This window comes from Drosophila subpulchrella, chromosome X, assembly GCF_014743375.2.
Source record: "Drosophila subpulchrella strain 33 F10 #4 breed RU33 chromosome X, RU_Dsub_v1.1 Primary Assembly, whole genome shotgun sequence".
Classification (NCBI taxonomy): Eukaryota; Metazoa; Arthropoda; class Insecta; order Diptera; family Drosophilidae; genus Drosophila; species Drosophila subpulchrella.
The window spans coordinates 16,622,090-16,649,408 of record NC_050613.1 but is presented as its reverse complement, the minus strand read 5'-3'; the positions used below and the strand labels follow the sequence as shown (position 1 = coordinate 16,649,408).

At 36.0% G+C, this 27,319-nt stretch overlaps 1 protein-coding gene across 22 annotated transcripts; it reads left to right on the top strand.

The window, feature by feature from the left end:
- Positions 1 to 463: 463 nt before the first annotated feature.
- Positions 464 to 27,310, top strand: LOC119557969 (zinc metalloproteinase-disintegrin-like batroxstatin-3). 22 transcript variants are annotated; one of them, XM_037871021.1, is made up of 24 exons: positions 464 to 1,206; positions 5,707 to 6,382; positions 7,276 to 7,326; positions 7,488 to 7,636; positions 7,720 to 7,776; positions 7,851 to 7,924; positions 8,006 to 8,078; positions 8,475 to 8,621; positions 8,718 to 9,017; positions 9,090 to 9,259; positions 9,330 to 9,499; positions 9,568 to 9,731; positions 9,842 to 10,006; positions 10,073 to 10,217; positions 10,273 to 10,444; positions 10,616 to 10,735; positions 10,820 to 10,997; positions 11,159 to 11,309; positions 12,553 to 12,658; positions 19,038 to 19,196; positions 19,992 to 20,053; positions 22,060 to 22,855; positions 24,017 to 24,313; positions 25,452 to 27,310. In XM_037871021.1, exons 2-24 carry the CDS (start codon positions 6,313 to 6,315, stop codon positions 26,047 to 26,049), a joined length of 4,374 nt encoding a protein of 1,457 aa, XP_037726949.1. In that variant the 5' UTR covers positions 464 to 1,206; positions 5,707 to 6,312; the 3' UTR covers positions 26,050 to 27,310. The 22 variants fall into 22 exon arrangements, with proteins under 22 accessions (XP_037726949.1, XP_037726948.1, XP_037726947.1 ...); XM_037871020.1 differs by lacking the exon at positions 12,553 to 12,658 and adding an exon at positions 15,111 to 15,249 and having other exon boundaries at positions 465 to 1,206; XM_037871019.1 differs by lacking the exon at positions 12,553 to 12,658 and adding an exon at positions 15,111 to 15,249 and having other exon boundaries at positions 465 to 1,206; positions 24,014 to 24,313.
- Positions 27,311 to 27,319: the final 9 nt, after the last annotated feature.

Genomic DNA, 27,319 nt, shown 5'->3' with positions numbered 1-27,319 from the left:
GGTGGGTACATGTACACTTTACCTTCTTTTACAATTACGCACCTTTGCACGAATACAATATACCCTTTTGCTCTACATAACGGGCATAAACAGGCGTACCCGGATTTTAAGTCTGGTCGGAATCTGAGGACCCGAGAGACCAGAGAGCCTGACAACTGGAGGACCCGAAAACCGGAGAGTCCGAAAACCAGAGCATCCGAAAACGAGAGAACCCGAGAGCCTCCGAAAAGCGAGAAAGAGAAGGAGAGAGAGAGAGCCCAGATGCTGAGATGACAATGCCGAGATGACGGGCTGACCGGGATTGGGATTGCGACTCCGATTCCGGTTCGGTTTCGGATTCCGATTCGTTTTTCGGACTCCTATTCCGATTCGGAATCGGTTACCCAGTTCTCCGCTCAGGTTGTGCGACTGCGTCGGGCTGGCTGGCCATCGTTTTTCGCCTGCCCAAATCCTGCAGACGTGTTCGAGAGCTTTAGAACGTTGTTTGCAATTGCGGAAAGCGGTAGCGAGGCTAGAGATACGGCCACGGCGATAGTTTTTAACAGAAAAGAGTGCAAGATGCAAGAATAGCCGAGTTCGAGTCGAGCCAGCGGAGCAATAGTTAATTGAGGAATAATCGGAGTCGGCGCTTAAAGATCCATCACATAGCCAAGAAATAACTCAATTATTGACAGGCCAACAAAAAAAAAAGAAGTACACATATATATATATAACAAATTCCGTTTTCGTATCTCAACATTTCAACATCTCAACACACCGTGAACTTTCAACACAATAAAAAAAAAACAGAAAAGAAAAGAAAAGAAAAGAAAAAGAAACGCCAAACGGTTGGTCAAAATGTGAAAATTCAACAACTAACTCAACTCAGAATCAAATGATTGATATAGCAACGCAACGCAACTCAAAATCGGCTATAAAACCAGCACATTTTAATCAAATATGGGAAAAATAAATAGAAAATAGAATAAATATATATATGTATATGCTGAAAGCGAGAGGAGAGAAGATCATAAAATACATATTTTATGAAAATTTTTTGCATATTTTTTTTACTGTTTGGCCAAAAAATAAACTGAGTGTGTTCATAAAGCAGTACAATGTAAAATTATACGCAAGTCTTAACGCAAGGATAAACCAATAAATAATTAGTTTAAACATTAAACTACTGTATCAATGGATTCAGGCGAAATTTCCGAATTTCCGTAGGTAAGTGTCACTCGACCAGATAAACAAGTGTACAACCCAGAACCCAGAACCCAGAGCTCAGTGCTCCGAGCCCAGAGCATAATGATTTTTGTGCCATTACGTACATAGGTACTCTATAGTATGTACAGAAATACCATGCATATATGTACGCGAAAATAGTGGTATACTGTTTACTGGCTGTTAGGAATGGATGTACTTTATAGGGAAAATGTGTACTTTACAGAAAACTTAGCCAACGCACTATTATTGCGAATATTGTACCAAACCCCAAGCCCAATCCCTATCGGAATCCCTTTCCGAAACCGAAACCATATCCCCACTCGACTCTTGAACGGAAATGAGGCGCGGCTGACTGCGCATGACCAATGAATAATAGCGATACAGAAATGCTTTTATCCCACACTTTGTATTCCAATGCATATCTGGATGTTCTCAGTCGCTCTCCCTCTCTAGTGTATTGGCACGCAGGGATTGACTTGCCAAAAATTTGATTTCGATTTTTGGCAAAGGAGTCTCCGGGTTTCTCGGTACCAGTTAAGTGTGTCAGGGGGCATTTCTTTTAAGTACGTGCACTCCTTTCTTCTGCCAAGGCACATTTATCCGCAATTATTGTGGGTCTGGGCATGCGTTGCCATTGACCCACCTACACGAAGTACTGCACGGTAAGAAATCTATCACCGACTTTCGGTATTTTTAACTTTCTATACACAAGTGCCGCCTTAAAGCAGTCAAGCGGTTGCGGAATAAAACTAATTTGCATTTAACAATATTTAAAAACTCTTCCTGAACCCTTAGTTTTACATATGTTCCGGTGTTAGAAGTGTTCAATCTGATGGTTCAAAAGTGTATGGATCAAGAAACCAAATACTTAATAGATAGTTTTACAAATTTTTCTTAATAAGTGGCAACGCCCAAACATCCAGTGATCTGGAACAGCTGACTGTGCTGTTATAAGATCACCCACTCTCTTAAAACTGTGCTTCCAGTTTGAAGCTGTAATAAAATAACTATCAATAAACTTTATCAAGTCCAAAACAATAAAAAGAAAGATTAGTTGAATTAAAATTGCAGAAAATGTTACAGGCTTTATTTTGTTTACGTAAAAAAAATTATTATGCCCACAAGGCATATTTACTTTATATTTGGAATATACTAAAAACATTAGGTATCAAAACTAATCCAAAACCAAAAAAAACAATGGATTATATTAAAATAACTACAAAGTTGATTAACATATAGAGATTAAAGTAGCTTCCTTATAAAAAGTAAGTAGTAAAAGCATTAGGTTGGATACATTTTCTTAAATACGTTACAAACTTAAGATCAAAATTGAATACCCTCTATATAAAATATTTTTCTTTATACTTTTTTAGAAAAAAATTGTCAATTTATGGAGTTATGTATAAACTGATCCTCAAAATAAAGAAAAATTGAACATTATTTAGTCTTGTGTTATAATGTAAAATTTTTAAGGTTAAAAAAAGATTATAAAAATCATTATATACTTTAATTTAAGCTTCTAGAATTTTGTATTTCCTCATTCAAAAAATAATTGCTTTGTTGGGGAATTGGTCTAGATAAAAATACATGACCTACGACTTGACAGAATCCATCTAGAGCTCACTTGTTGCCTAGTTTAATGAAAAACCTTGTATGGGTTTATTGTTTCAATCGCAAATTTTATTTTTTTAATAATAAAAAAATAGAGATAAATAGTAAAATTCCCAAAAACAACACTGTCAGAATAGTTTCTTATTTCTCTTAGTGTACAACTACTAACTTTTGCCCATTTAACGGCTAGGTACTTTGTAAAACTTCTCAGAGTCATGGAATAATGTAAAATTTCAAACAATAATTGGAAGAGTGCGGTAGAAGTATTAAATTAAAATAAAGTGGTTTTATAATTTGATTTGATGTGACAAAGTGAAAGTTTTAATTAGTGAAGTTGCGGGAATTTTCCACCACTTGTGACCTTTTCCACTGGACAAAAGTATAGGTTTCTGCTCGGCTTTTTCGTTTTTGGAAACTGTGGGGGCATAAGTAATTTTATTGGCTAATAGATTTATACACATGTGCATTTTTCCATCTTTGGCTTTCCTAGACGGAAAGTCGGAGGCTGCGCAGTTTGGAACTGGAGAGCCGACGACTCTCGCGTTCTTAATTTTCATCCCTTTATTTATTTATTTTCTTGTCAGCTGCCGCTGTCTGGTTTTTTGGTTGTCTGCCCAAGGTTTCTGTTTCTGATTCTGAATCTGATGCTGATTCTGATTCTGCCGTGGACGCCCTCGACACCAAGAAAAATGTGTGACAATTCAGAGCTCCAAGTATCTCAGCATATATAAGCTAAGGACCTCTTTTATGAGAGCTCCTTGCTTAGCTGGGTTTTTTTATATGCTTTATGGGATTTAATAACTTGAAAGTTCGGGCATAAAAGTTTTTATACAGACTGATACCTGAGATATACCAGTTCAACACCCTTGACCGGTATTTAAAATAAAATACAAAACTTTAGCTGATATACCATCAAATGTTCTATGTACTTTAAAGTAAACATTGTATGGTATAGGGGTTCCTGAAAAGAGCTTATAAAGAGATCACTCCATTCAATTCGCATGTCGAAATCTTGTAAACTTTAATAGTTAAAGAATCGGTTTTGAGAAAAGAAATATTCACCTTGTTAAGTTCAAATTGATTCCAAAGATTAGCCACACCCAAATTGAAAACCTTTGCGACACCCACATTTTTAAAGGTGGCATTTTATCATATACAACTGGGTGACATAACGCCGTTTGAATTGGGACATCAACAATATTATTCGGTTCACCCATATTACCGTACTTAAAGAAAATGTTTACCCAAAAGTTTTGTTATTCTCGGTTTTATGCTCTCCCTAACCTCACTCCCTTTCGGCATCCGTCGCATCCTCTCCCTAACCTCACTCCCTTTCGGCACCAGTCGCATCCCCATTTGCCGCAATAAATTATCTTACTGTCTCTCCGACGAAATGACCTGAATTTGACGATGCTCTCCCATGAAAGAAAATTCAATAAATTATAGCATCGCATTTGGTAAATTTGAAGAACCTGTTGATTCTTGGGCACACCAAACCCAATATGAATTATCCTTTAATATATTTGTAATTACATTAAAGTAAAGTATTTTTTCCCACAATTTCTGATAGTTACTCCGATTTAAGAGATTTTCTATGGGTTGCATAAGTTTTGAGATAAACTAAGCCAAACTGAAATCGTAGTAATTCCACACACATACACACATATAAAAGGTAACATTCTAAATTCTCGGAATGTAAACAAAAGCTGTTGTGAGCAGCGCAGCTTGCAATTTTCCCCTTCGATCCCATCAAGTACTTTCGTTTCTGCTTTTTAGTCTCTGATTATCATTCTGTGCAAACGATTGCTGCAATCTGGGTTTCAGCTGCCGGTATAAAGGTGTTTTTTTTAGTTTTGAGAGCTCTTCAACTTAAATTTTTAAAGCTGGATTAGCAAAAGGTAACCTTTAAATAAATAAAAAGGGAAAATAAAAATATATTTATTATATATTTCTTTTAAAATCGAAAGCTTAGTAGGTTAAATTTTTCGATGTCCTAGTGTCTCAATTCTGGAAATCCCTGCTGTCTTGCGGAAATGCAATCGCATTCGCATTGGCAATCGTCTTGCTTACCGCCTAATGAATATTAATTATTTAATAGGATTTTTCTGCTAATTGAATCTGCTTTCTACAATTTCTCTGTCACCGCTAAATGTCTGTCCTTGCCTAATTAGCGCAAATTAAAATTGTCGGCTGTGGCCTCGGTGTGCTCTTCACTGTCCGGTCCCCAACATTCACATTCGCATTTAGATTCACATTCACATTCGTATTCACATTCACCTTAGTGCCAACGTGGCTTTTCATTAGTTTCGGTTGGGCAATCCCCTAATGCACAGCTCTAAACAGATTTAATCTCGGCTTTTTGAGAACAAAAATCGTTCATCTTGGCTTAAAATCCACTAAGCCCTCTAGAATCCCCAAAATAAAGAAAACGGAAGAAGGAAAACTACTTACAATCTATAAAGAAAGAAACCCGGAACTCGGTTAGAAAAATGTTTGTGACCAGCCTTGGCAAATATAAAATCTTCCTGGTAATTGATTACAATTTGTACTATCCTTATTCTGATATGGAAATTAGAAACACCAAAAGTTCTTTTTTAACTAAAAGTTTTTTTTGAAAAAGTTCTTAGTGTGGGGTGTTAACTTTTTTTAAATGTGCACCTATTGATATCCTATTTTGTGAGTAAAGTAATATTCTTTTGATGTTTACAAAAAGTAATATCATCGCCTAATTTGGATTTTAAAATGTGTGTTCTAGTGGTTATATAAGTATAGTGATTCGTATTGTTTTGTATACTTTCCAACAGTTATATGATATCCCATGATATTTCGCAATAAATCTTCATCTCGCTATAGGCTATACTTTAAATTCAACACATCTTTTATTTGCAGCAACAAAGGACATCGCTTGTTCAGAACTTGAGGCGGATTTTGATGCATTTTAATCCTGCTACGGTTGTTATAAAGAGGCGTTCTATGAAACGTTCCAGAGAGTGAATATTAGATTTGAATTTTATATCATTATCTTGTTTATTTTCCGAGCTTCCTTGAGCCAAGCCAAGCCAGTTCGTCGTGTGATGAATGCACAATCCCAGCAGAATCTGCAAGCCATTGAAAACCAGAAACCAAAAACCAAATCACAGCCTCAGTCACGAAAGCAAAAGCAAAAGCAAACCCACTGCCACTGACACACAGCAAACGCCTATACCATATATATACCAAATGGAAATTAAAATGTTCGGAAGAAGCGGTTGAGCGAATTCCCGATGGTCTAGAACGAGGAGTACTACTGCAAATCAATTCGAAAACCCACAGATACTGGGACACTGATACTACTGGAGGGAAGTTAACTAATGCAAAACAGATATTTTTAAGTACCACATGAAGGCAGTTTTCTATAAATTATTAACGAGAGCAAAGTAGGAGAGAAAACTAAGACTTAGAAGTGGGGCTGGATTCGACAACTTCACTTTTGATCACAATATTGCAGCCGCCGTCATGTGGATAAACATCGCCAATTTAATCGTCGTCATTGCTCAGCTGTGCGCTTTCGTCACATCTGCAGGGGGTAAGTTATATATAATCCTTTTATCTTGTATCTAACAGATTGCATCCTGAAAAACCCAACCCTTTTTTTCAATTTTCATCTCAACCCCATGTCTATCTTTCGATCTAGCGGTACAGAACAGTATTAAATCCAATCGGACGATTTAAACCTATAGAAGATATATCTTTTGTATTTGGGATAAAGTAGTTTACAAGCTTTTAGGTTAAAATAAACCATACAAAAATTGATTTAAACCAAAAATGACTTTATTTTTATTTAGACGAGTGTGGATATCAGATCTACTGAGATGTTAAATTGTTAAAAATACACCTTGGGTGTTGTAGAGTTTTAGAATTCCTACGCTTTACCGTAGCATACGAAATTCGGCAAAGCGTTTGGATTCTGAAACCCTACCGATCCATTATCTTTTGATTAACAATAATACAGTTAGGGCACTTAAACCATGAGTAATGATGTATTGAGTGCTTTACTGGGTTACAAAGTAAATGGTTATCTGTTAAAATACAAATGTTTAAATTAAAATGCAAGCCCCTCATCTTGTATTTAAAAGCCGTAAGGAAATAACAGACAACATTGTAAGAAAGGAAACATGTGTCAGTCCGTACTTTTAGCATTCTAACCAATTCAGAATGGTTTTCCTTTTATAGAAGGAAGTACGACTTTATCATTATATTTGACCAAAATATTTTTACGAAAAACCGAACCAAACTACTTTTATTTTTTTCAATGCTTTCTATTTCTAAGAAACAACTTCCCATTACAAAATAATATATCCAAATTTGTAGTTTGTCTTCTGTACAAAGTCCCTTCTTATAAATTGTACTTGTTCTATGGAGATCTTAATATGTTGATTAACCTCTAAGAATAAAAAAAATAAAATTATCTCCTTGCAGAAGCAGATTACACATTAGATGATTCATTTTGGAATGAAGAAAGTCCTGTTGGTAAGTGTATTTCTATCTATACATCTGTATTCATCCTTACTATAACTCAGTAAAAAAAATTGTACTTTTACTGCTTTCAAGAATATTTTATTAGATTGATACCATATGGTTCAAAACCAAGTAAATGCTTTAATACCATTTATTTCGCGTGTTTGTTTTAGGTGAAGTGGAACGTTTACTTAAAGAATACAGGCAAAATCAAGAGCTTGTCCGTCGAATTGGTGGTCATTATTACCAAATTATATATCCAGTACAACTGCGCCATCACGAGAAGATGGGCATATCCACGCGAGAAGTCAGTCTACCAAAGGTGAGAGATTGTTTCAAAGCCAAAACTATCCACCAATTTCGACTGACTAATCTTGCTGAATATCATAATTTATGTTTTGACAGCCGGGACAAAGACCTCGACCACACGACGACAGTGGTTTTAACAGGGGAAGAACAAAGGTGGGTTTTTCAAATTAACTTTTTCCTATACGTATCTTTACTAAAACAATTGCTTTTGATTTCTACACTTACAGAAACACTTCCATCGCACATCGCTGCTAATAAAAGCATTTAATCACAAATTTCGCTTGGACTTGGAGCTTAATTCGTAAGTTTCAATTACAAATAAACCATAAATGTGTACAAAGTTATATTAAATTGTTGTTTATTTCTATACATTTCTTTTCAGACAACTTCTTTCTCCAAACATACAACAGAAACATTACCACGTGGGTGGATATCTTGTGGATGGAAACCGACATGTGAGTTAAGGTTTCAACATTTCAAGAGCGATATTAAGTAACATTTAAGTTCGTGTTTAAAAGTTATACGGAGAAGGTTAAGTCACAGAACCCTCACAAAAAAAATTTTTTTTTTATAAACAATTAAAAAAAATAAATAAAAAACAAAAACAAATTATATAAATAAGAAAAGAGTTATAAAAAAAGAAATATTAGATAAAATAAAATTAAAAATTTAGATATAAAAGAAAAATAAACAAAACAACACTACAGAAAACAAAAAAAAATACAACATCCACAAAAAAAATTAGAAAGATTAATTTTGTGCATACATTTTTATTTATTTCTAAAGTGTAGGGTACAATTTACGGAAATCCAGCATTGTTTGACCCACTCTTTTTTTCCACATTTGTATAGGATATCGAGCACTGTTACTACCATGGGACCGTGAAGGATTATCCTGGTGCCAGCGCAGCCTTCCACACCTGCAACGGCGTGAGTGGCGTCATCCACATTGGTAACGAGACATTCGTTATCCATCCCTTCTACGGCGGGGATCTATCGGTAAGTCTTTCGTTACCCGCATTTACATTATTCAGAATATGTAGATATTCTCGATTTTTACATATTTGTTTTTTTTTGTTTTTGTGGCAAAAACAGAAACATCCCCATGTGATTTTCGAGGCCCGTACAAAGGCGAACAAAGGATGCGCCAACTCGGGCAACCTGGACTCGTGGCGGCTGTCGCGGCGCACAAAGCACTTGTCCGCCGGAGTCGCGGGCGTCGTCGAGGAGATCCTGCAGGGCGGGGTGGGTCGGAACAAGCGGGACGTCAGGGAGGCCACCAAGTACATTGAGACGGCCATCATTGTGGACAAGGCAATGTTCGATAAGCGAAATGGCAGCACTCGCGCGGAGGTAATCCACGATGCCATACAGGTTGCCAACATAGCCGATCTGGTAAGTAGTACACTGGATACTATGGAAACTTTAAATATTATTCGGTTATTTTTATTATTTTATTTTTTTTAGTACTTTCGCACTCTGAATACCCGTGTGTCGGTTGTGTACATCGAGACCTGGGGCAAAAACCAGGCTGTTATCGATGGTAGCAAGGATATAAGCAAGGCGATATCTAACTTTAATGACTACACCTCGAGGAATCTCTTTCAAATCGAGCGGGACACCACGCAGTTGCTCACGTAAGACTGTAGATTATACGAATATATTCTTTATGATAGGTATATTATATTATATTATTTCCCCATCAAGTGGTGAAACATTTGCGGGTGGGGAGGCTGGCATGGCCGTTCCCGAAACTGTTTGCACACCCCGTGCTGTGGGCATCAGCGTGGATGTCAATGTGTATGAGCCGCACCTTTTGGCGGGCACAATGGCCCACATGATTGGCCATAACATCGGCATGGGACACGACGACGGACGTAAGAGTTATCTTATCCTTTATCCTTTATACGGCTTTTGCCCAAACAGACTCTCATTTTTGCCGTAGGCGAGGAGTGCTTCTGCCGTGACTGGCACGGTTGCATCATGGCCCAGTCGATTGTGGGCCAGGAGAATGTGCAGCCATACAAATTTTCCGAGTGCAGTAAAAAGGATTACATTGACGCATTGCGGACTGGCCACGGGCTGTGTTTGCTGAACAAGCCAAATGAGGTGAGCAGATAACCGAGTGGCTAGAACCGGTTGGGAATTATAGAATTATAGAAGGAATTAACTTTGAAAACATTCTTTTTTCCGTGCTATTCCAACTAATTTCTATTTAGATCGAGCTTCGTCGCAATTGCGGCAATAAGGTGGTTGAAGAAGATGAGGAGTGCGACTGTGGTACTTTCGAGGAGTGTTCCATGGACCCCTGCTGCGATGGCATTACGTGTAAATTGAAATCAGAGGCCCAGTGTGCCGGTGGTGCTTGCTGTGATCAATGCCGCGTAAGTTATTGATTGGCTGACTAACATCGTAATCCTTCGTAATCGTGTTGTATTCCCCCTTTTCAGCTGCGCTCAAAGGATTACATATGCCGTGACACCAATAATGAGTGCGACCTGCCTGAATATTGCGATGGCGAAGTTGGTCAATGTCCATCAGATGTCTTTAAAAAGAACGGGTCACCATGCGGACTTAGCAAGACTGGCGTCTCAGGTGGGTAAACCATTTGACTACGCACATAATGTCCTACATATCCGTTGTCCCGTAGGTTATTGTTTTCAAGGATACTGCCCTACGCTGAGTTTGCAATGTGAGGCAATATGGGGTTACGGTGGATCCGCTGCGGATCGTCAGTGTTACGAGCAATTCAATTCTAAAGGCTCGATCAACGGACATTGTGGACGTGATTCCAATGAACATTATATTAAGTGCGAACCCGAGTAAGTACTATACATCGATAGGTCTGGATAAACCCCTGTTAAAGAATTCTTTGATTAAAACAAGTATTTAAAAAGTTTAGCAAATGGAGTAGATATTTTATTTTACTTATGATAACCTAAGGATGTATATTATATGGATTTCTCGTTTATTTTACTCAATCCCCTCAACAGAAACGTCCAGTGTGGAACCCTGCAGTGCAAGGATGGTGAACGACAACCAGTTAACGATGGCATCGACCAACTCTATTCACGAACCATCATTTCCATCAAGGGCCAGGAATTCGAATGCAAGTGCGTAGCAGAGACCAGTCAGGCTGGAGGAATTCAGGTGATGTCCGGATAAGGATAGTCTCACAATCGTTTGAGTATTCACAGGGCGACCAGCGGGCAAGTGGGCTCCAACAGCTATCCGGAACATGGCCTGGTCAAGGATGGAACTCCCTGTGGTGATAATCTTATATGCCTGAACCAAACGTGTGTCAGTCTCTTTCCCCACGTGGATCAGACCAAGTGCCCAGTCAACTCGCAGGGCCAAGAGTGCTCAGAACACGGCGTAAGTTCATAAATACATACCATGGTGATGCCATCGGCATCAGCTAGCTTCTTCATCTACCATAAGCATGTAGACTTGATTGGGCATGCAGACATGTGACATTTGACAGACATTACCACGACCACACTTTGCATATTTCCAAAATTCAAACTCAATTCCAGGTCTGCACGAATACCAACCGCTGCTTCTGCGATATGGGATGGGGCGGCAACGACTGCAGTACCATCGTCATTCTCACAACAGCAGTGCCAACGGAAGCACTGCCCACCCCGGAAAACACAATCAAGATGGAAAAGAAAGAAACCCCATATGGTAAGAAATAACTATGGTGTCGAGTGTCGAGTTCAGCGATGCTTGTATCTTGTATCTTACCTTGCGCCAGCTGGAAGAAACTTGTGAGCACCAAAGCTAAATAAAATACATCAAGTCCATATCGAATGGAACTGGTCTAATCAAATCCTATCCTTAGATATTTACCTGATTACTAGAGCTCTGCTTGAATTAACAGTATGTTTTGTAATTATATGTATTGAATTCTTTAAAAACTTTTAAGCATTGAAACATTTTGATCCTTACACATTATCAAACCTTAGAACATGCAACATACTTAAATATAAAGAATTCGCGCAGGGCTCTATTCAATACCAACCAAGTGTTGTTGAACGAGGTCAGTATCGCCTGGTTAAATCACGTTGGCAACTCACAATTGAATAATTGGATACAATCATATGCAATTCAGTTTTGTTACTTGTATGACAATGGTAGTCACGTCGGTAATTTTTCGTTTGGTCAGGTTCGCAATTAAACAAAATTGCAAAAAAAAAAAAAAAGAACTTAAGACATTTAAAACTTGGCAGTAGAGCACACTGATTTTTGGGAACTATTTATTTTAAGTTACTTTGATCTTTAATTGTCATTACACACCATGGAACACTAACACTTAAAACCAAGTTTGAAAGATTTAAGAGTGCAATACAGGGTGTCCTAACCTACACACTTTTTTGTTTCAATTCCTAAAGAATCCAAGTTTTTATACCCTCGCAGCATAAAGAAAAAACGCCATGCATATATCCATATACGCAAATATGTATCCGTCATTACACTAGATGTACTTGCCAAAAATCGTATAAAAAGTTAAAGCAAGGGGTTGTAAGATATACTTAATTATCTACAAGACACTACCTTTAAAAGCACCAGCAAAGTTTTGAACACATACAAATCGTAACATCGCTCTATGAGATACCTTCTACTCACTGGCCAATATTTATTATTTTTGAATACAAATTTACCATTTTATTGAACACTTGTATGCACTTGTTATGAGTAGCGGGTATCTTATATAAATCATATGACCCTAATATAAAATGCAAGCAATTAAGCATTCCGGATATCAGCGGATACCTTTCAAATGTTGTATGCGAAAAGTAAACAATTTTATAATTTTTGTTTTACTTTCGGAAATTGTTACAACGTAATTCAAAGCCGCAACACAAAGAATGGGGCATATAATATTTATATACTTTGATAAAAAATAAAACGCAACCACCATTTGCAGGCACCTCTGACCAAAATAGGATCAGCACATTAACCATGGTCATCATTTTAACAGTTATCGTCAAATGTGTCTTCATTAGTTTTGCAACACTGGCCGTTTGTTACAGGTAGAGTACCGAGCAAGTCAAGCTCTTCCTCTTTGAATTTAGCAACACTACCATCACCACACCTAAGTATACACGAACATTTTCATGTCAATACATTTCTTTCAATCTTCAATGGATACATTTTCGTTCATGTCTAAAATCTGAAAAATCTCTGAATGTGTCAACTCAAAGAAATATATTTTCTTGAAAAGATTAAGCATTTTCAACACAAAAAAAAATTAAAATACTAAACAATTTTTAATAATATAATAAAAATTTTATTCAGGAAAATATATTTCTCGCAGTTACTTTCTCAATTAACAGAAATATTGTCTCTCTTGTGATGAAAAGTACAACTAAAGAAGTTACTTTTGGTGATAATAGGCCTGTTCCTTAACTTAAATGTCTATTCTATCCTATTTAGTTTCTCTATTAATAGAACCATTGGTTTTGCCTTTAAAAGAATATACTGTTTGACCTTCTCTGATATTCACTTTCAAGCAAATCTGTAATTAGGTGGCCATTAAAAATTTACTTTGGTCTATACTTCAATGAGGTACAATTAGGGTACCTCCTGTTTTCGAGTTCAGCAGAAATAATATGTTTTGTCTAAATGCTTGTACATATATCTTTGCCACATCCTATCTCACACTTTAAAACACAGTGACTACATACATTTAACTTCATACTCACATTAAACATTTTACTTTTTGACTGCCCTTTGGATTTTATCGCTGTGTGTAAAATATTCGTAGTGCTTTTATAAGTTCAAAATTGTACGTGCTCGTAATTTGTCGTCGTAATCTACAAAATGTATAATATCAATATTTTTTGTTTGGGATTTCTATTTTGTTTTGGTTTACCATATTATTTATGACAATATGCATATAAGAACCTATCCGCAAACATAAAAAGAAAAAGAAAACACAGCAAAAAAAAATTCTAAATAAATTAAGAACAAAAATTATTGTTTATGCATTTACGTAAAATTATTATTGACAAATAAACATGACACTTCGTAAGGTCCTATTTTTAGTATTCTGATTTTTGCTCACACCTTTCGTAGGCATACTCATCAGAACACATGTATCAGCCATCATTTATCGACTTACGAACACGAAAAGGGAACAAAAAATAACATTTTGGAGACTGAAAAAAGAGCCAAAGAGCCTAGACATACTGGAAATTAAAGATTCTCAGGTTTGGCTATACAAATTTTCGGAATGTATAAAAACACCGATCTTTAAGTGTGACCAGTATATGGTTTTTTTCAAAACCATCGCTTAATCAGATTGTTAAAAAATTATTGAAAATTCTTTGAATCGACTTTTTTGATATCTCATATTGTAAAATATTTGAAAACATGTGGTGTATCGTTTTGCTATGAAATTGGGTGGAGACTAAATACTTTCTTGATGCTTCGAGGATATAAAAACCAAGCCTTGTCGAAGTTAGTATTTCTGTTATATTTTTAATCGGTATTTTTATATCGTAAACTTCTTCTAATGAAAATTAAATTTAATGTGTCATAAATTATCTTCAAATAAAATTGCGAATGAGTCCATACCCAAGGATTCTTCTTCTTTAATACGTTCCCATAAAAATGGGAACTTGGGAAATTTTGTTAGAATCCACTCAACATTGAGTTTTTACGTGCAAAATATACTTCTTGGGAAAGGGATTTTAAAATTCTTCCCTTTTTCGGAAAATTTATTCGAATAAGAAGTTACATAATGATCACCAATTTAATCTAAATAAAATTGAAAGGGTTTTTCTTAAAAAAAGTGTGAAATATAATGGAATCACAAATAATTTCCGGGATTGGATCTTTCGGTAGTATATGTAAGATTAATATCGAAAGCTCAAAACAAGTGGTAATTAAGCTTGATGTGCACAAATGTGATTACCATTGTCATATAAAAGCAAACAAAAAAAAACTATTAACTAACCTTTAAGCAATTGTGAGAATCGATTTTCCGTTTATGGCCATTTCAAAAGCCTTGGCAATCCGATCAAAATTTTCTCAATGAGAACACATACTACCATGTATGCATGTTATCGTTGTCATAAATTTATGTTTTACGTATTCATATTCAAGTAAGGAAAGTGATTTTACAATACAGTAAAACCAGAACAAATGAAAATGAAAAATTGAAAAAAAAAACCTCAAAGAATGTGTGAGATGCCTATTATATCATATTTCCCCCCAATGCAACAAAACTTTGTATTTCCTTGTTTTTTCGGCTGACTCACAACCCAACTGCAATAATGAATAACAACGAAATATCGTCTTCGAAATATCGAATCACTACGTAACCCAACGAAAAAAAACTATCATACAATATAATAAAATGAATCAACCTAAATGTATAACTCCATTATACGAAAACCAAACAAAACTCGAACAAACTGCACACAAATCAAATACAATGGGGCACATTACGAAAAACTTGGCTGAAAATTTCTCGTATAGAGAACTACCACGGCTCAAATACAGTGTTCCTAGTCGGTGTTCTAATGTCAGTTGTAGGGTTCGTTTTTATAACATTCACCTTGATGGCATTGTGCTACAGGTCAGTTGTAGTACATAGAAACTTCTCCCTGTGTCTAAGGTTAGTTGAAAAGAAGTAATGAAAAAGCCAGCTTTAAATACAAATACAAATTACAACCACAAAAAGAACAAGCAAAAAAGTAACATAAAAGTATTTTTTAAACTTTAAAAAAAAAAAAACACTTGCAAATGCAAATATGAAAAAAAACTTTAGTAAATTTGTTTATTTTGTTTCGCATTTTGATAAATTTGTCTGTGTCGTTGCATTTAAACCATTGTCATTGTTCATTTTTGTTAAGCTTCATAAAAAAAAATACCAAACGTAATTCAGTGTAATAACTAAAATCTATTTAATATCAGTAGCGTACGCTGGAATAACTTAAATATATTATTGCTTGTATTTCAATAAATTGGTCTGTATTTTTGTTTAAACAATGCAAGAAATAATTTATTTATTCTGGCTCAATCCGCGTACGAAACTGATTACCTTACACTTGCACATCTCTATACATCTTCTTATATTTATAATTCTTACACTCATAAAGATATTTTTCTAAATTTTAGAGCTATCGTGGCAGTCTTTAAATCAATAATATCTTTCTTAATAGCAATGTTAAAGAACAACTTTTTAAATGTACATTTTTTATTTGTTTTAAAGGCGATTGCAGTAGTCACACTTTCTAATATTTGTAAAAATCGAAATCGTCTTAAAAAAAAGGATTTCCAAAAAAAGAAAAAAATATTTTTGTATATAGATAGGTAAATATTTAAAAGATATTAAAATTGTGTGTTTTCTACGATTTGTGGACCCAATACTTTGAACCAACTTGCGCATCAAAATTCTCTATCACAATATTAGGTTATCAGGTTTTGTTGGGAATACCATAAATTCTAGTAAGGTGAAACACGTACCCCTCCCAGAAATTATTCTTCTGGGGTATCTATAAAACTGGATCCAAAGTCCCAAGAAATCTTGGTTGAATAAACTACGATTGGCTACTCCTGAAAATATTCTCCATTCAATTACAAATTAAAAAATCTTTTGAATGTCAGTTATACCAAGTCTTACATTTTCTGGTAATATTACTAAGAGACTGATGCAGAAACAAAAAGCGTTACCTAACGAGTAAAATCTTTAAAAAAAAATGGTATTGACGATCCAACAAAGTCATTATTTTGTAATTATTTTTTTACAGAAAAAACTAAATATGTAAATGTCTAAATAAGGTTACATTAACTAATTAAGTAGTTACTATATTGGTTTCATATTTTTATTGAACATATTTCATTAATTATATCTTTTAGTTAGTCACCGATTCTGGCTTTAAATTCTTATAGTTTTTGAGTCAATAGCACACAATTTGAAAGCGGCTATACAAAGGATTGCCATTTGTGTATGTTATCGTTGTCGTCAGTACGGCGGTGATCTCGTTGACGTTTTTCATTACTACTTTTGTTCAGTTTAGTCTGTCCAGCACTGTAATCATGCCAAACTATATATCCATATATGTATAATCCAATCAACAAGAAAAATAATGCTGTTGTTTCTGCCACCACCATTAAACATACCTGCAACGAAACCGATACCGATACCGAAACCCGAATCACGGGGCATATTAACCCAAAAAGTGTGCTCCGTAGATAGTTTTCACATAGATACTCTCGTAGACCCGACCCCCAGTTTAAAGTTACAGTTACAGTTAAAGTAAAAGTAAAAGTATATGAAAATGTATTCGTTTAGACCCGCTAACTTGCAGCCCAAAGCCAAGAGTACAAGTATACAATATACATCCACGACTTCTTGCCAATATCTAATAAGTGCGTATATAGAACACCAACTATATACTATATATCCAAGCGGAAGCTTGCGACTTTGACTTCTCTTTGCGCTTAGGGCCCAACATAGATGAAACTGACTTTGAGCTATGGTGGTGCTTTCTGCAGAGTAAGCCTCCTGTGTTCCGAAAAGCCGTCTTTATGAATGCGAATACGAATACAATGTACACACATAAAGCATTTATGTTTTGTTTGTGTAATATGGTATGAACATTGGGATCAAAACAACAATCACAGATACATTACAGATACAGATACTGATCATGAGAACATAAAAACACGAACAGTTACACGAACAGATACAGAATTTTGGTACAGATACAGATACAGTAACAGTAACAGCTACAGATACAGATACAATGGCCCAAATCATTATGGATACCGAATACACCTATATTACTACTGTCGAAACCATTGAAATTGGAAACACCTAAAGTACAAAATAACGTTATAGTAATCGCTACTGATCATTCCCGGTTAAACATATCGAACATTCAAACTTTTCGTGCATGCACAAAAAACACGTTCGCTGAGAATGTATGTTTAAAAAAAAAACTACAGTGCCGAGTTTGTTTAACGAATCTTTCGGTGGGCTTTTTAATACATAAACCAATTCACATTTAAATCACATTTTTGTTTCAAATCAAAATTTTTCGTACCTTCCGTGGGACTCACTTCAAGTTTAAGTCGCACTGCGCGTAGTTGCATGTGCCTTTTAATTGATTTTCGGGACTAGTTTCTTTTTCTATACCTGATTCCGCATGTGAGACTTAAAAAAAGATTTATCTCTTCCCATTTTTTTTTTTTAATTTATAAAAATTTAAATTCCTAATCAGATTTTGATCTTACTTTTATTTTTATTATTATGATTTACTATTATATCGTGCTGAATTTTTTTATTAAACCATTTTGAACTCCAATGCTATTTCGCGTTTTTATATAATCTTGGCCTGTATATTTGTTTAATTTTGAATGGCTTCTAAAATTTGTAAATATACGAGTATATATATCCTTGCATAGAAAATTAATTGCCAGATTCTTAAAGTAAAATAAAAAACCAGACGAGTTTTGATAAGTCTGTCTGTTTATATAGGTCGAAAACTTGTTACCTCTTTAAGAAACCTAATAAGACTGTTTTTTGTATAATAAATGCAAAGGTACATATAACAATTTCGGTTTACCGAGAAATGTAGATTTTTTATCCTTTCTATGACCTCCAAAAATATGCATGTATGGGTGTAAATATATTTTTTAGGACCAGGCGTATAACTGTGTGTTCATTTTTACAAAACATATATACAATTCATAACAAAAATCTTTATATTCAACCCAAAATGTTTATTCAAAATCTGTAAGCATTTGATTAATTACGACTCTCATTGCAACATTTCGTTTCCAAACAACAATCAACAACAACATCAATATAATGATCCAACAAAACAAAAATCAACAAAAACCAAATTAAACCTATTCAAATCGGTATTTATTAAATTACAAAAAATCAAAATCCTGATAAAAACTCTACAATCAAAACAAATTATTCAACGGGCCCCTCAAATACACACGCATGCACGTTAAACTATAAAAAAAAATATAAAAAAAAATTTTAATCGGGTGCATGCGTGTGTATGTGTGCACGTTTCTACCTCATACTCTTCAAATAAACCATAAACATTGTTTATTTATTTACTAACCGAACCAAACTGAACCAAACCAAAAACCAAAACCAAAAAAACATATACAAACCTACGAATTACCCATTTACCACGCCTCCTGTCCCATAATTACAAAACACTCTGACGTAAAATTGATTTTGCCGAATAATCAAATAAAATAAATACGATAACTGACTTCATTAACTATCTGTAAAACACGCATAACCTTACGCCTTAAATTATTACACATACTATATACATTGGAGTGTATGCAAAATCTATAATATATATAACGCATATAAATGAATAAACAACTACAACAACAACAATGTGAATGTGGGTACCGATGGCCACACAGGCGAAAGACCACAACGCTAAAGTACGATCCGCCCTATTCGAAGAAACCAATTGCAAAAAGTTACGGTGGAGCGGCGACGGCACCCAACCATCATTCCGTGGAGGAAGTCTCCTTGGATGGATCCAGCAAGTTAGTCTATGCCAATCAGACTGGCTTCAGGTGCGTATTCCAAAAAAAAAAAACGTATGAGAGTGTGACCAAGTGTCGAATAGAACTGTACCTGGTTATAAACGATACATCAGTAACTTTTTTGGCATTTCCAAAACTGTTTAATTGCTGAATTGTTGAATTTTGGTCAGCTGGTAATCAACTGCTCCATACAAACTCCATTCCATTTTAACCTCGAGGAAGTTGAATTGCTGAAAAAAAAAGTTTATACCTTATTTTATTAAAAAGCCATGGTCACTCTTTAACATTTTAGTATATGCAGTATGCATTATTAATTATTTAAAATCACTTCAGAAAGTATATTTAAAGTTCTTCTTACCTTGCCTTCTTATGATGACAAAATAAAATATTACATGTTTTTACTTCCGAAAAAGTTGACAACTGGTCACAGCTGTTTAAAAATTTAACAGGAACCATCATTTGGAGTCGTTTAATAATTCAACAGTTTAGGGAAACCCAGTTCTTTATCTGAAACGAAAATAGAATCAGTAAGAATGAGGAAAAATCGTACAACGTATGTCGGGCTGCTTCATCGTTTACAACCATTTTGAATTGGCTTGGTCACACTATTTCGTTTGAGCAAGATATGGTGATAAGCGATGCATCAGCCTTTGCATTTTCAAAAGGATTTTTTTAAGTAGAAAAAACGATCCTAGTACTTATGTATTCTGAAACCTTTGACGAACAGGCCGGCTGATCCATCGTTTACAACCAGTTTCAGCCGCTTGACCACGCTCTTACGAGCGAGCATGGTATATGCCGCCATTTCATTATTATCATTCACAGGGACAAGGGCATTCATGGACGACGCTACACGACATGTGGCGAGGACGATCAGTCACATGCAGGTTAATACATCATGTTTACAATATTTTAAATACTTTTGCTTAGATTAGATTCACAAACAAAGTGGCTGAGGGGTGTCACAGAAACCTCTTAAATACAAATTTCAACTAAAAGTCCAAGCTCGGTGTTACAAATATCTACAAAACTATATTTACAAAGCTTGTTCCTTTTAAGTTTTGTAAATATAGAATGATTTTTCACAATGAGTACTGCAATTCAAAATACTAATAATAACGTACTAAAAGAGCTAAGATAAAATCAAACTTGGTTAGACCTACAAAAAAAAAAGTTATATCAAAATCTTTGTGACACCGACGGAATTTTTTAAAGTTTCTTGAGATTTCAGTGATACCCCAATAATAAATTTAGAGTTGCATTTAAGGGGAGGTTCTCGTTCTATGGCCTCAAAAACGATTTATTTCAAAAACAATTTTTTCTTATAACTTTTCAAGCAACGAATCAGTAACAAAAAACAAAATTATCTAGGGGACTTGACAATTTTTGAAAACTACATTTACATATCGAAAAACCATTTTTAACTTATATTCACAGAAGTCTTTGGACTCAAGTTATTTAAATTAAATTTTTTTTTTTCATCCAATTTAATTTTTTTATTACGTTGAACGGGAATTTCCCCACAAAGACACTATGTAATCGCATATTAATGAAAAAAAAAACGGATTAAACTAATTTGTGTTCCTATGTTCCCGCTTAAAGTTTAGATGCCTTCCATGTTAACAACCTAAATTTGAATAGAATAATAATTGATTAACGTTTACTGCTTGTACTCTTCAGAGCTTCTATTATTGCAGTTACAGTTTTACATTAATACTCTCAATAGCAATCATAAGTTTATTTTCAGCGAACATAAATGTTATTTCTATATACGTACACTCTCCCAACAAGCTTCTTATTCCCTTTTAAAGCGACCTAAGTTTTTATCTTTGTTTTTTTTTCAAGATATAAAAAAACAAATTTATGTGGGATATATTCATATTCTCCGTTACTTTTGAAATATATTAGATATTTGTATCCATTTTAAATAGGTAAAATTACATTTCCGACTTTCTATTTAAAGGTCGGCAATTTTCCAAAGAACACTTTTGGCAATATGAAGACTTCATTTAGGATTGAAAATACCTAAGAAATGGCTGAAAAGCGTTGTCTATTTATGTTTTTATTCGCGTTTCAATGAATTGTTATTAATATGTATGTAAATAAAGACATTATTTAATTAATTTAAACTGAGCTTTAAGGTTTTTATTTAATTTATTATTTATTGACTAGTTTAGAAAAAACAGCGATGGACCGCCGCTTATCGACAGTATAGGTCGTGAAATTATTTTGAATTTTCATTTGAATCATTTGAATTTAAAATATATCCAAAATTTGTAATTTTTAAGGACAAAGTATTAGGTATATATATTCTTAATCAGCATCAACAGTCGAGTCGATCGAATTGCGTGTGTCTGTCTGTCCGTTACAAGAAAAACTATATAGCTAATACTAGATACATACAAATCATACCATATATTGATATAATTTTCTTATGTTAGAGATGTTATGTATATAAGACGAAACAAATTCTTTGATATTTTTATTTTATTCTGATTTCTTTCCTATCTTTTATAAGATTACTTGCCAAAAATTACCCCACTTTGTCTCGAACTCGCATGGTAATGATGATTAGAAATATACACACAAAATGGGGTAAAAAAAAACTGGGTCAACATTCGACCGAAATTAGGAATCGTTTTTATTCAGGGGGAACTGAAACAACTAGGGAAATCACAAGTCCAAAGAAATATCTAGGTATATCTGTTGTGCATCTTGTGCATATACACATATAAGTATACAAACATAAGTCATCCCCACTATAATCGCTGTTTTGCAGTCACGTGCCTTTCTCTACCAAATTTTGTACATATGTATATTCCTTTACATGCACATTGGAACTAAATACTAACTACTACCCAAACTTAATGCATTGTTATTGGCTGCCACACAGAGAAGGGTATATTAAAGAAGCACGGCTATGGTCTGGTGCACGGTGAGCAGCTGAAAGATAAATGGGGCGATGACAATCAGTCCGATAACCTCGAGCTTATAACCCAAGACGGCACCCTCGCCTCGACAAGCGGCGGGGCGGCTGCCTCCGAAGTGGAGCGAACGCTGAAGTCCCTCAATGGATATCACGAGGATATATTGGAGGCGCTACGAAATGCTGCAACGCACCGTGGTACCGGAACCGGAAACACGCCCGTTGGCAGCGGCAGTCTCAGCGAAGAGATGCTGCGCAAGACGCTGCAGGACTGCAACAATTCCCAGCTGGGATACTCGGCTGAGCAGCAGTATAAACGGAATATCGGATCGAAGTCCAGTTCGCGGGAGAATATCTGCGACAATGCGGCCGTGCACGCGATCATCCTCGATGGCAGTGGAGCTGGCCTCGGTAGCATGGGACTGGGTTCGAGCGTGGGAGCCGGTGGCGGATCGACGTCCATCTCGGGGGGTATACCGCACGGTGGTCAGATGCTCCATCACCATCGATCGCAACATCAGCTGCACCAGCCGTCGGCGGTCGGTATGCAACAGCAGCAGCAGCAGCAGCTGGACGATGATGATGCCCCGTCGACGGGACCGCTGCGAATACGCAATCTGGAGGATCTAATACGGCAGCTTGAGCACCACTCGTCCCGTCACATGAGTCCCAGCGGATCCGAGGATATACGAATGTCGGAAACAGAAGCCGATCGACACTATAGATTAGAAAGTTCCGCAGCTTGTAGTGAGTCATCTCAAGGGTTAGTGTTATTTCTGCTTCAGAACTTAATCACCGTACCGTAAAACCTTTTACTTAAAAGTATTGGCACCGAGTCAGTCAGACACCCGAAATGCCCGTCCTGTCCTGTCCTGTCCTGTTTTGTCCTGTCCCGTTTTGTCGTGTCTTGTCCTGTTTTGTCGTGTCGTTTCTTGTCTTGTTTTGTCTTGTCCACATGAATATAAAATGTCTTACATCTGTTTCTTATACACACTTCAACATAAATGACTAACTGCTGTGACTATGAATGTATAATTCATAATTTCCTAGAAGTTTTAAACACCTATCTGTATTGCTATCTGCTTTGTAACCATGGTATTAACGTAGGCAGTGAAAAGTTGCTTCCCATTAACCAACCGTATTCTTAATAGTCAACGCGTTTATAATTTTCCAAATAGTCAATCTGTGATAAACAAAAATTTCCAATCAACCCATAACTAAATCGTAGAGCAAGTGATTAATTACCTAATATATTTGATGGCTTGAGAGTATCTCACATGTTCATACTTAAAAAAAACTAACGAAGACAAAAGCTTCATACTCATCAAAAAGCATATACAAATTCATGACGTTATTTTAAACAGAAAAAAACTGACCTACCATTAAGGCATGAAAGCCACTGCTTGTTTGTACTGCAGTATATTAAATGTAACTCAAGCCAATGCCAATTTATATTCGCATTTCTTGCAGGCTTCAGGCTGGAATACCTTGTGTGATAAAGGTTGGTTCCCACTCTAACTAACTTAACTTAATACCATCTTGTGGTCTTATTTCTTAAGGGTCTTGACTTCACATCGTTTTCCTATTTATGTAATCACTTGCACATTTTTTAACAAGCATTGTTACCAATGCGTTGACATTGCTCTTAAGTTCCTCATGGCTATCGGTCTCTGTTTTGGTCTCGGTTTCAGGCTCCGTCCAAATCTCGTTTGCCTGTCGTTTCTAAAAAAAAAAAAAAAATATATGAAAAAAGAAAAAAAATACCAAAAATCAAAAGCCTAAAGTCCCCCTCCCTCCATTAACTCCCATGCCACTAAATAATTTGATTATTTGCTTGCCTTTTTCTTATCCTTATCGCCTATAGCTCCAATCAGCAAATACCACAATCTCAGAAAACCGCTACAATTCATGCGTCTTACAGCAGAAGCTGTCGTCCCCGTTCCGATGAGGAGTCTCGATTCACATTCGGTGGACGCTACCGACAGCCGGCATCTTCAGGACGACACGCGCCGCACCAGTCGCACTCACCCCACGCATTCGGGCACCACACGCACCACTCCCATGCCCACGGACATGCCACGCACGGTCCACACTCGTCGCACCACTCATCACACACCCATTTGCAGCAGGAGGACGAGGGCATCTACGAGACCGCTGACCACCACGAGCGCCAAGTGGTCGACGCTCGACTCGACTGCCACGAGACACCAGATAGCGAGAGGTAAGTCCTGGCCTCTATTTCTGTCTGTTTGTTCCATTGCCATTGTCCTTCCCACATGAGAAGCAGGTTGTAAACGGTGAATCAGCTACATGGATATTCGATTTTTCATATTTTGTATGCCTTTTTAATGATAATTTAGTGATATTATGTTTTTTTCGTTGTGTGTCCTTTTTGTTTGTCCCTAATCACGAAGGTCACCTGCTGATGCATCGTCTGATTGTTCCATTGACATTGCCCCTTCCACGTGAAAAGCTGGTTTCAATTGGAGAATTAGCTACAAGGATATTTGCTCTTTTCTATTTTATATCCCGTTTTTATGATGATTTATTGGTTCTACGTTCTTTTCGTTGAATGATCTTTTTTATTTGTTCTTAATCACAAGGGTAAGATGCCGATGCATCGTTTATTACCAGTCTGTCTGCTCGTTCCATTTCCATTGTCCTTCCCATGTGAAAAGCAGGTTGTAATGTATCAGCTGGTATATATCTTTTTTCCTCCTGTTATGATGATTTTTTGTTATTATTCTGCTATTTAAGTTATATGTTCTCCTTATATTTGTTCTGAATCACAAAAGTCATATGCTGATGCATCGTTTTTAACCAGTCACAAGTTATCAAGTTTTTAAATCCCAAATTTGTTGTCCGATACACATACAATTCGAGTATTTTCTTTTAATGATTGGTCTGTATTGGGATGCATCTATGTACCTTCTAGTTTATAAGTTCCTTTTTGATTTAATTGATTTAGATTCGAAGAACTTACTATTGATTTTTGATGATGATTTGAATTTTTGGTTGAAAACGTTTAACATACAGCTGTTTTAACCGTTTGCAAATTAAGCTAAAGAACTGCTTGTATCAAAGAACTATTATCTATATGTGTTGTAAAAACAATAGTTGTATTTGAATTTCAGTTGTAGTTCATTTTTTAGAATCGGTTGAACGACTTTAAGAGGAGTGATCAAAGTAAATTTTAATCTGATCAGTGATATAACTCTTTGCTGTTGAATCTTTAGAGAACATTAGAAATCCAACCCGAACCTATCAACCAACCGATCCGATCCCACATTCCCGTCCCAGATGGCCTCCTTTTGTTCTTACCATGTGCCGTTGTTCCTGCTACGATTATTATTTTCTAGTGATGACTTTATTCAAGCTCAACAACAGTTAGCCCGGTGGGCGAGTGAGGATGTGGTATCCGTCGTGGTATTGGACCAGCCGCCATCCGGTACAATGTCGGATTCCCAACCATACATCGACGTCGGACCCATTTCGGGGGCTATAACGCAGCAGCAGCAGCAACAGCAGCATCAGCACCACGGCGATCATCATCAATCCTCCGCAGCGGCATCGGCATCGGCAGCGGGAGCGGCGACGGCGGTAGCCAACAATTCCATAATGGCTTTGCCAATCGTCCCAAATGGTATAAGTGTAAGTCAGAGGGACTATTATCCATCCCCGCCCTCAACGGAAACGGAAAGCAGTGGAAGTGTTATCCAGCCGCCCATTCGTCGCGGTTTGCCATTAGCAGCAGCAGACACGGCGGCACTAAGTCAGCAGCATCAGCAGCAGTTGCAGCTCCTCCAGCTGCCAATTTATCAGCAGCAGCAGCATCAGCATCAGCAGCATCAGCAGCATCCGCATCATCATCAGCAATCAGGCGATACCAGCAGCAGCAACAACAGTCAGTCCGAACAAATCATCGAGAATGGCTGCTACCCGGAATATAAGCATTGATATTGTTATCTATATCATGGTCATCCCGACCAGGATCATGTTCACGATCGGGATCTGAGTCCAGATTACATCCAGAATCGCGCATAGATCAACAATCAGCCACGCCCACTCCACATTCCACTCACATGTGCCCGGAGCCAGCGCGCAGCTAGCTTTCTCTCTAAATAATGAAATTTGTATCGACCTTTATGATTACTTTAGCATAGTTACAAATACGTTGCTCGTGTATAAGCACATAAATAAATTTTAACTTTAAGTAGTTAAGTATATAAATGTAAATGTGAAGACAAAAACCAAAAAACAAATCCAAACTAGTTAACGTAAAATGGAGCGAAGAAAAGCAAAAAAACCAAACAAAAAACAAAAAAAGACACGTGGAGGAAAGGAGTAAAACAAAAAAAGAACAGAAAACAAACTTAACAAGCAACAAAAAATGTGTATTCTTATGTGTGAGTGGTAAATACATAGCCATACTTTATTCATAGATTAATAAACAATTATTAAGTGAGTACATCCCAATTTATATTCATATACTCGTCAAGATGAGATACAACAACAGCAGAACAGCATTAACGAAATACAAATAAAAATTGGGAAATATTTACATATTTTTTTTGCATACCTCGGACCAAGCAATGCCAACGTTCGAGTAGGAAAAACTTTCAAAAAACCGAAAAAAAAACACAAAAAACACAACAAAATTAAAAAAGCCAGAAGAAATAAATTAACACAAAACGCAGCTGTAAATAAGAAAACAAAACAAAAAACAATTAATATTTATGCTAGTTAGTAAATTATACGATCCTTTGCTGGACGTGTAGAGAACTTGAACATTTCGATGGTCACGGATAAGCGGCAGGAAAATAACAATTGTGCACTGGGCCCAGCCCGGGCTTTAAAAACCCCCTTATTGGGGCAATCTTACACCGACTGATAGAAAATTTTGGGCTATATTGCCAGTTCTCGTTCAATAATCTTAAAAACAAAATAAAATAAAAATAAAAACAAAAGAAAATGAAATGCAAAACAAAATTGCTATATACATAAATAATTAATAATTCAAGAAAACAAGAAAATGGAAAAAATTAAATCGGAAATATTAATATCTGTATGGTTAAAGTATTGAATATGATCAACATAAAGTTAAGGACAATGCTAATGTTAATTTATCGGTTTTGAAACATCAGTAATATATCGTATTGTACCGTAAATTAAGCCATTTAGAATGAAACGTACGAATTAAAATTATTTTCCAGCTTTACAACATTAT

Bases quoted from the DNA above. Each gene is read 5' to 3' on its own strand.
- LOC119557969 (XM_037871014.1), top strand. From the start codon at position 6,313: ATGTGGATAAACATCGCCAATTTAATCGTCGTCATTGCTCAGCTGTGC. The intron at 10,736-10,819 runs GTGCGTAGCAGA...GAGTATTCACAG, and splicing joins GGCCAGGAATTCGAATGCAA to GGCGACCAGCGGGCAAGTGG. The intron at 24,314-25,451 runs GTAAGTCCTGGC...ATTATTTTCTAG, and splicing joins GAGACACCAGATAGCGAGAG to TGATGACTTTATTCAAGCTC.